The following is a 15,546-nucleotide window of genomic DNA, read 5'->3' as shown; positions in this document are numbered from 1 at the left end:
AGGTGACTTTTTTTAAATAATACCACTATTTGATATGTCAACTAAAAGAAAGAACGTTCATCGAAGAAGGTGACCAAATATTTGAGACTATGCTCGAAATTACACAAACATCTAATCCGCGGGTTATAAAAGACGAGGCGTGTGCAAGTTTTCGAGAATCATCGTCATGACAACCAGTCGACATAGATCTCACTCGGACTTTCGTTTTCTTAACTTAATTTTTACTTTCAACTAATTCTTTACTAGATTCTTTTCATCGATGATTCTCAAACTGTCTTTTGATTTAATTTAAATAATCTTAGTAATAAAATCAAAGTAACATGAAATGTTTGTATTGATTACTTTAAAAAGTTAGGACTTAAATCTCTAATTGCCTTTTTTCACAGGGGAATGTTTTAGACATATTTCGTGTCTCGGGGAAGGCACGGTAGTTATGTGGGATTCTGTTCCCTCATAGCCTTAATGTGGGAAATCTCTTGTTGCCTTAGACCATTCGCACACAAGGCAACGTAAATCTTAAATCCTATACTTTCAGTACTAGTATCGCGTTGTGCGCGATCGTAACAATGAGCGACAAATCGTCATCACGAATGGTACAGACAAAGAACATAATATCCGCTATGCATGCTGTGTACGAACTACTACGACATTGTATATCGTAAGTTGCTTAGCGACCAAAATCGTCGGGCTTTAAAGATTTACGTTGCTTTGTGTACAAAGGGCCTTATAGTTTGACGAAGTGTTAATTGTGATGTTATTTATATTAAAATAACATTACAATAATATATATATTTTTTAGTAATAAGATAATTAAACACGCCTTTGTATAATTTTCTGCAGATTTTAACACAAAAGCTAAAGTTATAAAAAGCAATAAAATAATATAATAATTTACATGTTAAAAAAAGCTTAAAAAATTAATTACTTAAAGGTTGAGAGCCACTGACATATTGTTTACACACCTCTTAATTTTTAACAAAAACGACATTCCTTGTAGACCACAGGTTTAGGTAACGTTTTAAACTCGAACAAGTATTAGAATAGTTGCTACTATTGAAAGTTTAAAAGTTAAATCAATTGTTAATCTGCTTAAAAACAATAGAGATAAAATCTTGCTTATTGCATTTTCTGATGCCCTGTTCCTAAATCACTTTGACCAATATAAAAAATCTAATATCGCTGATTTTATAAATGCTTCCTTCACAAGAACCTTTTTTTTTCACTAAAAGCATTTGTAGCATTTGAATATATGTTGTCCTGTGAATTTTTAGATTTATGTTTGGTCTAAGATCTTTTAAAGAAACTTTAAATACAGCTACTATTTTACTATTATGTAATTATAATCATCCTGTATATACATAATACATGCCTCAATGCGTTCTCAGTATTTGAACCTTTACGCATCATCCTGTCGTTTTGAAGACCCTTTCCATCTCAATACATTGAAAAAATAATTTAAATTTGGAACCAAATATGTATTCCAAAGTTCTAAAGTTCCAAATTCAAACAGGAGATATACTTTTAAAATTTTCTTTTTAATAACAGCCAGTTCACACGTGTTTGAATAATTAATAAGTAATTTATGATTCAAATATTAATTTTATCATAATAAGCCCAAGTATTTAATAATGTTGATTATTACAGTAAATTGTGAGTCATAAAATTCTTAACCATACAATAAAATAGCTTCGAATTTCTCACATTCTATTGTTTAGCGGGTGTGATGTTAAAGTGAAATTAACTTTCTTTCTAATAACATGGGAATTTCAAGGGTGTTTGATTATCCCATGTCTTTGAGTTTAAAATTACTACGTACATTTATAATTATAAAACAAGAATGTTTTGGATTCTTCGTGTGAATTGAGCTCGTTGTTACAAATCCAACTAAAATCAGATAATGTTTTTAATACAGCTGATTTCACTTAATAATGTAAAATGAAAATACCTCTTATATACCTTATCAAATACATAACAATCAGGTAAGATGATGAGAAAAAAGAAGTAAAGAAAATATCTATCTTTTTTGTAAGCTAATAGATATAAATGCGATTTGGATGGATGGATGTTTGTTGGAAGTTATATCCAGAACCGCTGAACAGATCTCGATGAAATTCGGTATACATGTAGAACATAATCTGGAAGAACACATTGACTACATTAAGTATTTTTTATATATTCTGTGCGAACGGAGTTGCGGGCAACTGTTAGTTTTATATAAAATCAGCCACGCCCTAGTATATTCTTACAATATACTATTATACTTTCACTATCATTTCCACAGAAATACGCAAATCACATCGCCATCTTGAATGGCGGCATTCCACAACCGTTCCTTTTTACGTTATTTCATAACTCACATTACTATATAGGAGAATCAACTTTCCTTTATTACATCCGGCCGGATGTTAACGGTCAAGGTCCTTAATAGCGGGTTTCCACTGTTGGAATATTTTTCATAATCATTACTAGCTGTCGCCCGCGACTACTTCCGCTTAGAATTAAAACCTAATAAGTAGCCTATGTGTTACGGACTATATTCCACATGTGTGCCAAATTATATTAAAATCCGTTGAGCCGCCCATCCATCCATCTAAACATTCGCATTTATAATATTACTAACTATCGGGCGCGGTTCTGTCCGCGCGGAATTAAAAAAAAACTTACTAAGTAACCTATTTGTTTTTCCAGACAATGTTCCACATGTGTGCCAAATTTCATCAACATCCGTTGGGCTGTTCCGGAGATACCTACAAATAAACATCCATCCATCTTAACATTCGCATTTATAATGTTTTAAATCCTATCATCATTGAATTATAGTATTGGCACACTCTTAAATTTTATATAGAGCTAATTAAAATATAACTCTCGTCCAAAACCATAATGAGACAAGAAGCATTGCGAATATTAATACGCGTTATATCATATAGTTTCACCGTTTCAAAATTAATTAAAAAAATTACACAATATCTGTGTTCATTCACGGATCAAGATGTTAAGGTCGTTGACTCTGGTTATAACGCTTGTCAAAATTCAGGCGAAAGTCGACCCAATTTGAAACATTCGCAAGTGATATGAACGTATTGGAATTGACTATTGGGGTCATTGACACCGTATAATTGCTATTACTTTATGAAAATTTACATCCGAAGAAATCAATTATACAAAGAGAATAAACCTTTTAATATGTAACCATTTAATATGTATATAAATAAATATATAAAAAGCTGTTACATTTTTAATTACATTGATTTTTAGGGTCCCGTACCTCATAGGAAAAAACGGAACCCTTATAGGATCACTTTGTTGTCCGTCCGTCTGTTTAATGCATTCGCTCTGAAGCGATTTCATAAAAGAGTACAAAAAATAGAACTTACAATGAATTATGATAATTCACGTAATTGACATTTTTTTTAACATAAGGTGGCATACGAGCGAGCGGCCACCTGAAATCGCTAAAAGAGCGAAGTGACCGTTGCCCATAGACATACGCGATTGCATATGCGTTGCCTACCTTTAATCGACAGAGGAGAGGATGAAAAGTAAATGTTTTCCCTTCCCATGCATCCTCTCATCCGGAAAGTCTAATTCCACTTCCCATCCTTTCCATATAAGACAAAGGGTAGGAAGGGATATAGGACTAAATTAGGCCTCCGGGACGTACACTCATCAGACGCAACGTGGAATTGCTTCCACTTCACGCCTGTCTTCTGTGTGGTCGTGGTATTTCACCGGGCGAGCCGGGCCAATTCGTGCGAAGATGTTAAAGCGGACTTTACCACTATTTACATGACATGTATCAGTTGTATAAATTTTTGAATTTCGTAATGAAATCGCTTCTGAGCAAATGCACTTTATCTATGGTCATGTTATACTCAATGAAACTAGCTTGCAAATGGAAAATAATTGTCAAACTCTGACAAATATATACCTATTTAACGTTTACTTTCTTTAGCGTTCATTCTATAATAGGCAATTGAGTATTTCAAAGTCGAACAGTACACATACTACAATTAGATGATATGTATTCGATGTACGGAGCGATGCGCGTGAGGGAAACCGTAACGTTAACGTGGAAATAGCCGGTTTGCGTTTTGTAGGTCGTACGGAAACAATTGAAATGTAATTTAGCATTTAGTTTGTACTGGGAATTGTCAGCGATCGCACGGTTTCGTAATCAAATCTATAATATGAATAGTACACACATTAATGTATAAGTAGAGCATGATTGATGAAAATAGATTATGTGAAAGAGCATACCAAAATAGAGTAAGTAGAGAATGGTAGGATATTCTTGACCCTAGAGAATAAGGCAAGGTAATGATTATTACAAATCTCGTCACCCAACCCAGTCACAATGGCCCTACAATCTTACTAATATTATGCGAATGTTTAGATGGATGGATGTTTGTCTAACAAACATCCATCCATCTAGGTATCTCCAGAATAGCTGGATAAATCTTGCTAAAATTTGGGATAGATGTAGGACAATAGAACACATAGGCTACAAAGTTTTTTAATTGCGTGCAGCCGGAGTCGCGAGCGACAGGAAATTCTATATATCCACTTACAAAAAAGTTCTTATGTTAGTCTGATAAACATTTGTGAATATTTTGTAAAATTTAATTTCTCGTAGAAAATCGGAAATCACCGGAACTGGACGTAACTTCGCGATACGTGTAATAATAACTTCCGGTGAATTCGTTAACGTGTTCTCACGGTCTGATCGAATTTATCACTTTATAACGTGGACGAGATGTGTTGCTAATTGTCGCATATGAAAGTTTTTTTATTACTCGCTAAATTAACGAACGATCGACATATCGCGTGATCATTTCGTTCGAATTATGAAGAAAGTATTTAACGGATGCAATATTAAAATTACGTTTGACTTTATTTACATTTTATTAAATAAGAGTTGTCTTATTGTATAATATATTTTACTAAGATATTATTGAAAATGTTTTGTTAGTGTAAGTATAGCATGCATCATCATCAGCTCACTATATGTCCCCACCGAGGGGCACGGGGCCTACCCCAAGTTAGGGGTAACTACGCCATAGTCAACCACGCTGGCCAAGTGTGGATTGGTTGACTTCACACATATCTTTGAATTTCTTCTCAGATATGTGCAGGTTGCATCAGAATGTTTTCCTTCACCGTTAGAACGTCGGATAAATGTACATATGTAAATCAGAAATTGAAAAACACATTGGTACATGGCGGGATTCGAACTCAGGACCTGCAGATCGCAAGTAAAGTGCTTGACTCCTGAGCCACTGACGCTCCGTAAGTATAGCATTATTTTCTCTTATTAGCATCTATTAAAATTTTGTTAAGAAGAATAAATCTATATTAATATTATATATATATATTCAAACTTGGCGGCCCTCAGTAGCTGTCGACATGAAGGCAATCGGTCTGACATGGTCCGAGACCAAACGCAGAGCCCAAGAGAATTTTTTTATTATTATTATTATTATGTTACGAACTACTGGACTGATTTCAAAAACTTCTTTACTACTAGAAAGGTATCACTGAGTAACATAGACTAATTATTACATTTTTTTTTAATTTCACACGGTCCAAGTCGCAGGTAAAAACTAGTAAACTGCTATAGAATACGAAGGAGATATAAGTTCAAGTCTAATTTAACTCTCCATGAGTTAAGCATTTTCCTTCTTTAATAAAATGGGATTTTTAGTTCCATTTGATCTGAGTAGAAATTTTTGAAATATATTTTTGAATGTTCACTATAAGTGTAAGAGAAACCAAATGAGGTCACGAAATCGTTACTATGAAAGAAATTCCATCGTTAAAAAACGAGTTTCTATTAAACGTTTAATGAAATGAAAAAGCTTAAAATAATTATCGCCTCAAGCATTTATTAAATAGCTCAGCCTACAAAGACTACAGTTTCCACTGACTTCCTTTAACATATTGCTATCTCTATTCTTTCATAGCGAGGAACAGGGATGGCAATATGTTTTGATATATATTTCGGCAGTGTAAACACGATTGTGTTTATAAATTTATACTAAGCCTTGGTGTTACGCGCCAGTATGTCTGGCCGTTTACTTACGTTTTTTTCGTAATTAAAGATAGTTGATTTGAAGTAATTTATCGTTTATTTTCTATTTTAGTATTATGAAAATAATTTTCAAATAGTTTTCTGATGATAAGAGAATATTCGAATAATGGATTCCAATATACTAACTCAGACTAATTACCAACTTAGTCTATTGACGTATTTTATTTAACTTATTTTATTTTTTTGTGCTATTTTTTTACAACTAATAATTTTTATATTTTATAATAACTTCATAAGAAACAACGTTAATAATAACTAAAATAATAGTTGTTTGAGTCATGGGGTTCCGCAGCCGGTGGTGTACTGTTTTTAATATAATGTGTTTTATATGTTTTTTTTTGATATGATATTTACCATATTAAAAATATTATAAATAAATGTATATATACTAAAATAATAATAATAAATTACCTAATACAGATGAATTAATTTATACTATATTAAATATACTATATACTAAAACTAAACCAAACTAAAAATAAAACTAAATAATATACAAAAAGAAATGAATATACATAAAAAAGTAATATATAGTAAAACTCACATACGATGACTAAGCACAACTTAAAATAGAAATTTGTTAGACGTAAAACGTGTTACGATGCGAATTCACGCACATTATATAACATTAGAAACTAAACAATTAAGTATATAACACTTACTTAAGTGTAAAAAACGCATGACTTGAGATTAAGCAGTTTCGTGAATATATTAATAATAGCGTAGGACTCTACTGCTGTGACAATTGACATTAACAGTGGTCCACGACTTCGTTTGCATAGAATTTAAAAAAGCCTAAGTTACTATCATACATAAGCTGGCTTCAAGTAAAATCTAGTCAAAATTAGTATAGCTGTTTCGGAGATTATTCGAAATAAATGCAGATTTGCCTACAAACATACATTAAACAGACAGAAATATTTAATTGGACTTCTTTCCGCACGATGTACTAATCGTGTTCTGACTCCGTCCGTGCGGAATTAAAAAAAAATAAAAACAATATAGTAGCCTATATACTCTTCCAGACTATGTTCTACATTTGTGCCAAATTTCATGAAGACCCGTTCAGCTGTTCTGGAGATACCTTCGAACCATCCATCCAATAATATTATAAATAAGAAGTAAGATAGTAAGATTGATTACTATAATTGGGAAGAAAATCCGACACTGTGATGGTGTACTGGCACAACACTAACCTTGCTAAAATGTCGACGTTTATGTCCCCTCACTAATGATTATGACACTTGACTTTGTAACGAAAGCGCGGTATACGCGCCAAAGGATTCTAACTAATAATGTCTAAAACTATGTTTTAACGTATCCTATATTTCGTAATAAAATAATTAAGACAGAACTTTTAATCTTTAATTATATAAATTATCATAACGATAGTAATACGTTATTTAAAGTATGCAAAATATTATAATCAAGTCTAACAAATTTCACGCAAACATAAAACAATGAAACTGTTCTCGCTAACATTAATCCAGCCATAGCGTTACGGTTATTGTACGCGAGATTAAAAATATAAGTAAATAAATAATGAAGGAAAGTTATAGTCATATGTATGTTTGCATATTAAAATATACCGGATCCAAACTTTATAATGCCAACTAGCTGTCGCTCGCGATTCCGTTCGTGCGAGATTAATAAAAACTTAATTAGTAGCATATGTGTACCAGACTATGTTCTACATCTATGCTATATTTCAGCGAGATCCATGCAGCCGTTCTGGAGATACGTTTGAACAAAGAAACATTGAAATATTCGCATTTATAATATATCCGAGTGTGGGTGCCTGAGGCTTAATATTGTTCCCTTTTCTCATATGAATTTGACAGAGGATATGACGCATAGGTAGGGGAAACATCATTTTTCTCTGCGTTCCCTCTTTCGTCGATTAAAAGGTGGGCAATACTTGTTTGCACTTAAGGATAAAACTGACAGAGAATTTGTCGTTTTTTCATCTGACTTGATTCTTAATATTTTTAGTATGTTGTACAGAAATTGTGTCATTTTATTTTAATTCAGTAACGGTATCGAAACATCTATAAAAATGTATAAACATCATACAGCATACTAAACAAGATGATCGTAATATGAAAATTATAGTAATCTTATATATAAAATTCTCGTGTCACAATTTTCGTTCCCTTACTCCTCCGAAACGGCTTGACCGATTCTCATGAAATTTAGTGAACATATTGAGTAGGTTTGAGAATCGGCCAACATCTATTTTATTATCCCGCGCGGACGGAATCGCGTGCGATAGCTAGTAGAAAATAAAATCCTGCGTCATTACGTTTAAAGCCTTGAGGCATTAACCTAGTCTAGTTAGTGTAATTTCACTAGTGTGCGGAGCATTTCACATCGGAACACATTTGAATCTATATGAACACAGGTGTCCGCTCGCTCGTTTGCCACCTTATGATATAAAAAAAAAGATAAGTTCCTAATAAGTTATTTGTATAACATAAACAGTGTAGAAGGAAAAAATGGTCTATAACACAACATTTACAATTGGTTGGCTAAATAAATCTTTAGGGCCTTACTATAAAAAATTAAAATGAAATGAAAATTAAAATTAAATACCATTTAATCCTTTTTACTGTTACAATGCATTTATAGAAAGATATCATAAAATATATAGAAAAACATAACTTAGTAGGCCATCGTAATTACATGAAAAAAACTTAATGTTCCAACTTTTTTTTGTAACAGAATGGGGCAAACGAACATCGGGAACACCGAGGTGTTCAACAACGCCCATGGACATCAGCAATACCAGAGGAACCGCAGTGTTGCCAGCCTTTGAGGTGGTGATAAGCTTAAAATGTCCATCCTTTTATACCGTGACCAACGCACAGCGAGGATATTTAACAAATCATGGCTATTGAAACATTATTACTGTAATCGATAAATTATAAAGTACTTTAAAAAAACAAGTGTATTAGTACATACTAATGGTGGACCATATAACGACTTTGACGTCAGTAATATCAAACAGTGGCGGTCAAAGGTTTAAAACACATGTTAAAACAGTGCATTTTTTGGGGAAATACAGTTAAAGTATATAACTTTACCTAATAATAATATCATATAATCAATAAATATTATTGTGTACTTAGGACTTCATAACATTTCAGATCTTCATAACTTTACTAGAAATATATAAAGTCAACAATAAAAAAAATATCTCAAGAATACAATATTAAAAATAAATTAAGTTTGCAAATCCGTTTTGCAAATCAAAGTGTTCTAATCTAGCGCATGATACACTTTCATGATTACAGAATCAAATAATTAAAACACATATTTCTAAAACAAAACTTTCCCCTAACATGAAAGTATATCAAATATTATTCGCGAATAAAACTAAAACACATTTAAAATCACAACATATTTAAACATTGTAAACAAGAAATATTAAAATTATTATTTTAATTAAATTAATTATTAATTGATATTATTTATTTCTTTTCAAATTAAATCCTTTTTACAAACAATGTCTATCGTATCATGCACAGAGTAATAATGTAGTCAATGTTAGTCGTGCGTACTCTACAATTGTATCGCATACATCTCTCCCTTCAATACTCTACGCGCGTACGCAATTTGGCGGGAATAGATCCGCAGTGGGGATACGTCAAATAAAAACAACATCGTACACTCCAGGCTTTACACTCTGTAACATCGCTACGGAATAGTTACAATGAAGGCGATCCTTCTAGCACTCGTGTGTTTAGGTGTAACAGCCGCGAAACCGACCGGTGATGAAGATGTCGTAGGTTCAGTCATCGGTGTGGTGAAGAATTGTGCTGAAGAAGATGTTTCTTTGTGCCTCAAGGTGTGTGATTGTGAAGTGTTTAAACAATGGATTCATTGTTCGTAATAAGTAGCTTTTGACCTACATCGGAACTAAGTGCATGTAACATAGTTTAAAGTGGTTTTATAGACCATTGTACTTTATTTCTAACTAAAGATTACACTATTTAAAATAATTAAATATATCAGCATCACATTAATGTATTAACTAGACTGAAATATAGATTAATATTAATTATATTAATTTTTTTCTATAACAGGAACGAGCACTCAAATACGCAGAGAATTTGGCAGCGGCTAGAGAAGTAAGCATCACTGATGGGATCAGCCTCATTGGAACTGGATCTTCAAGGTCGGCGAGGTCATTTGAACCTTTATCCGAGGAACCAAGGGCCAGAGAGAACCAGGTAGAAGGCAGACTTATTGATACCGCCCTTGACTTCTTCGAGAACCATGTCATACAGTTGAGAGTACCAAAGGGCGCGGTTGAAGACGTCAAAAGGTCACTTGAGGAAGGTTAGTTATCATGATTTTATTTATTATTTTATTCAACAATAGTCTTGTTGTTAACTTTTTCTATTAAATTACCTTTTTGACAAATGATAAAAAACATTTTATAAAGCAAGTAAAATAATTTACATCTAATAATTTTAATAATATATGTTTCAAAGTTTAATAATTAAAAATAAAATTTATCATGACAGCATTAGCTAAGCGATTTATATTTTTATTTGCAAAATTAATAACAGATTTTTCAAAGATTGCTTTAAATATTTCTTATCATTTATTAATGCAATTAAAAAGTATTATATTAAATTAAATTGAAAAAAAAACATGAAGTAATAATATGTGATATTTACAGATTATATTAGATTTTTTAAACGTCATATTTGACAAATGACAATAGAAATAGACGTCACTTATTTTTTGCTTACATACGCAGTTTTGACATTTTTTTTAATCAAACATTTGATAATATTTACATATAGTTTTTTTAGTATAAAATATTTATTTTAGATGCATTTCTTGTCACTATTTATAGACTGATTTTAAATACGTTCCATAATTCGGTAATTCTTAACGTAATTTTTATCACTTATTATTAATTAGTATTTACAAAGAGATTTAAATTATAGAGCGGGCATAAAAATCATTTAACTATCTGTATACTTCAAATACATGTCAAACTAGTACTAACAAGTCATGATTTTTTTTACTGTCCTATCTATAATTATGTTATGTTTCACGCTATACTAGATTGTTATAAAGTAGAGTTTCAATTAATTATAATTATTTATGTTCACTGAATTATTTGAACAAGATCTTGAAAGTCATCTATACCGTTTTTAATTGGATATCTCATAGTAACTCGTTATCCATCAGAATCGCGACTTTCTTTTTTTAATAATAAATTAATTTTATTACGAAACTATGAGACCGTGTAGCTACGATTGTTAACTAACTTGAACAAAAACACACGTAGAAATTTCATCTCTTTTCTTCTCTTTGAAAAAAAAAGAGTTAACAAATTGTTTATGCAAATGTTTCGGTAATGGAAACCTACGGTTACCTAGATGTTAGACCTAATGTAAATAAAATGAAAGTGAACATTAAATTTTTATCTATAAGACACTTAATAAAATGGTTCTGTCTTTTTACTATCGCTTTTTTAATTACGTAATATTTTATTAAATATTTTAGCAAATCCGTTAGTCTTTACTAAAAACATATTATTTTTTAGTGTTTGTATTAAATTCTCTAGATATATGACATAGACTTTATATTTTACATAATCGTGGATTTTCATTGTCTTGTCATTTGCATAAGAATAGATTGTTCTCTCTTTCATTTTTATATAGAATTAAAGAGTAAGCAATATTGTTATAACAGAGATAACAATATAGTGGAAACGCACCGTAAGACGTAGAAAGAATGTCAGGTCAATTAATTTTACGATTTATCTTTGAATCAATTCTTAAAATCGATGATAAAAATTAAAAAAAAAAAGTTAAAAGCAATTTTTATGATCTTGTCATTAACGCGATTTACACGTATGTACAAAATTGCAGCTCAATCATTAACCGGGAAGTCAAACAAATAATAACAATAGTCATAGTCAAGACAAATAGCAAAGGAACAAAGTGTTAATAAAATTTTATTTTAAAAGTGTATAAGAAAGTAATCCATTTTACTTTAAATATCGATATGGATTAATATATATAATGCCTTGATTATAGTGTACTCGATTGTCTTATTAAGTTAAGTATAGTGTAAGTTCTTACCTGTTTTTTTTATAATAATAATTTATTTAAACCAAAAAACATATAAATATACATGAATCGTTGGAGCAACCTTTTAAGTATATAATACCTGTTTCAGAATGCTCCTGTTGATTATTAACTTAGTGACAATCTTAGAAAAAAATATAGACTGAGATAAAATAACATTTGATATACATATATTGGCCTTGTCACGCTTAACTTAGGTTAGGCTCTTAACCCCTCGGTGGGGACATTAGTGAGCTGATGATTCATATATTTAATTTAAAAAATGCACTCAAAGTACTAAATTCGATTCCCACTTCAACCGATTATCGACACGACATGTATGGTTTTTGGTACGATTACTTTTAGAACAAATTGTAGGCGTAAAATGTTAACGGCCAGTTATTATATAACCGCACTTGTATAATTCTGCTGCTCATAACACCCACTTTGAATATTAATAAAAAACACATCAACCTGCCCGCTGTGAACCTTTAAAATAGAAAGTTCTTTATCATTTTGAATCAGTGCAGTACAATCAAGGAAATTAATTACCAACCCACTAGTCACAGACCAGAGAAATGGGTTGGTAGAGAGAGACCGACTAGAGACAGTAATATACGTCCTAATTTATATATCTGATGATAGTTTTGTGTAAGATATTCGATGCTAAGTGGGTAGTGAATTAAATTCTTTAATTAAACCTACAATAAGAGTAGAAATTGCATGTTAAGAAATGTTAAAAATTCAAAGATTTTCTTTTACAATGTCCATATCAGTAATCAAGGCTAGAAGATGTGTCTAGAAATCTAAACATGGGGATTTCTCTGACCTATTAACACGTCTCATTATAGTTGAAAGCTGTACCTACATCTAGTTTTTGCTGTATGTGGGACTATTTAACTCGTTTGAGATTTCCGCTCTTTCTGTTGTAGGTAAAAGTTGCTTGAGGCGATATCTCAGACGAAATATGGTAGGCTTGGAAAGCTTTCGAATTGTAACGCTCAGTAATCGATGCAGCTTTCTAGATAAACGAGGTTGTTATGCAAACTGGACGTAACATTGTGAATTTCAATGTAACTGTTTAAATTTCAGTTGACGTTTGTCTTTTGAAATTCGAATTGCATTTTCTTATATTCAAATTAGTAATTGGAATTAGAAATTAACAAGACGAATATATTTATCGCTTTTGAATTGAATCGTGACAATGTTTACATAAAACTTTCTTTTATTCTACTTTTTATTTAATTTGCATATAGTCTAGAGTATTTTTTACGAAACATTTAGTCTCATTGAATGATTACAAGTTTTAATAGATTAAAAATTAATACTTGTATTAGTGCTACTCTGAGTTATTCGATGGCTATTTGAACAGTCCTTTGATATTCGTTTATGTAATAAAATGAAAAACACTAAGGGTCGTCTTTCTATCCACTTAATGTCTGTGAGAGTGGATGTAAGTCTTTAGTTTGATCGTAGCCTTTAGACTATGTTGATATTTGTCTCTAAAATTAGTTTGCCTTTGGTGCTAAACAAAATACAAATAAGCTTTATATTAAGCTATGTCTTAATAACTTAACTGTAAATTACACCAACTGTTACACCTTTCTTTATAATCTATACTAACATTATAATGAAGAGAGATTTTATGATGTGATTGGTTGCATTGAATAGACTCCGAAACTACTAAAACGATTTGAAAAATTAATTTATACTTGGGAAGTTATACTATCCCCGGGTGACATAGGCTATTTTTACTATTAATATATTTTAATTCCGTGTCGACTTTATAGTTTTAATAATAACGTTATGTTATCCTTTTTTCAGGCCGTGGTAAGAAGAAGAAGTTGAAACAACTCCTTCCCATCTTTGCCCTTCTGCAGTTGAAAATCCAATCTCTCATTCCACTCTTCCTTGGCATCATAGCCTTTGCAGCAGTCAAGGGATTAATGCTGGCTAAAGCCGCGTTACTTGCATCCGCTCTTCTATTACTCAAGAAATTATTATCTAAAAATGAACATCACGAGAGCTACGAAGTGGTTGCCCATCCTCATCATGATGAACACTTCAGCCATGGTAGTGGTCACGGTGGATGGGGAAGGTCTCAAGATGCACAGAATCTCGCCTACAGTGCATACTCCAATTAAACCTAAGATATTCCAAATTAGGTACTAAGTCTAACGGACCTCAAATTTTGAGAATTAATTTATTGTTATTTATTTAAATTATTTAGTGAAACTATACCTTAACTATTCTTACGCATCATCAAAAGCTAAAACACTACATTGTACCTGTTTTATTATAAAGTACAAAATGTTATTTTAAGTTTTTTTTTAGCTTAATTTTGTTCTATTTTTTTCACATTCATTTGTTTTTTTGTTTTGCTTTTATAATTATTTATGCCTTTTGTAAATATGTTTCGTATTAATATTTATGTAAAATATTATTTTTTGCATCTTCATTTATTCATTATAAAATATTTATTCGCTATTAAGTATTTATATTTATATATGTATGTTTATATGATGATGCTCTTCTAATTTATAACTTCGCTTTCACTTTTCGAATTAACTTTATGAATAATTCATAAATTAATAAACATTCATAAATTATTTTTTATTAAATTAACATAATAACTAAAGTCATTTAAATATCAAGAAATAAATATTTTAAATAAACTCCTTTGTTTTTTTCGATATCCGTTTGACTTCCGGTAAGAAACCTTGATTGGTGATGACCTGGTCAAGGTTGCGGGAGTGCACTGGATGTGGGCGGCACAGGGCATTGTGGCAATCGATGGGGAGGCCTACATTCAGTGGAAGAATCTAGGCCGATCATGATGATGATGTTGGTTACCAAGTAACCGTTAAATTGAAACAATCTTATTTCCATAATCAGTGAAACTTATTGGTCAATTAAACAATACTTAGTACGGATTACAATTTGTAAACCAGAACTAAAGGACTCTACATTTGTTACAGCTAAGTAAAATTTTATATAAAAAGGTGAAATACTCAGAAAAAAAAATAGAAAATAGCACAACACCTTTTCCATTATTATATTGTACTAGCTGTTGCCCGCGACTCTGTCCGCGCGGGATTACAAAAATAGATGCTGATTCTCATATCTAAATTTTGTATTAAAAATTTCATAAAAATCGATCAAGCCATTTCGGAGGAGTATGGTAACTAACATTGTGATACGAGAATTTTATATTTGAGATTCAATTGATAATCGATTTTGCTAATGCAAATTTTTATAAGGTTTTGAAATATGCAGTACAACTTACTATGTTACTAATATTATAATATAAATGTGAATGTTTAAAAGTATGCGTAGATGGATATTTATTAGAAGATATCTCCA

At 31.3% G+C, this 15,546-nt stretch overlaps 1 protein-coding gene across 1 annotated transcript; it reads left to right on the top strand.

Moving 5' to 3' along the window:
* The first annotated feature begins 9,784 nt into the window (after nt 1-9,784).
* LOC106116250 (uncharacterized) lies at nt 9,785-14,850 on the top strand. Its single transcript, NM_001312409.1, is given in 3 exon segments — nt 9,785-9,938; nt 10,177-10,432; nt 14,008-14,850. Coding segments are annotated over 3 exon segments (711 nt in total). The 5' UTR covers nt 9,785-9,803; the 3' UTR covers nt 14,328-14,850.
* Nucleotides 14,851-15,546: the final 696 nt, after the last annotated feature.

Source organism: Papilio xuthus, unplaced genomic scaffold (assembly GCF_000836235.2).
Source record: "Papilio xuthus unplaced genomic scaffold, Pxut_1.1 DF827756.1, whole genome shotgun sequence".
NCBI classification, from domain to species: Eukaryota; Metazoa; Arthropoda; class Insecta; order Lepidoptera; family Papilionidae; genus Papilio; species Papilio xuthus.
The sequence above is the reverse complement of the archived record's forward strand: the minus strand, read 5'-3'. Positions and strand labels throughout refer to the sequence as shown.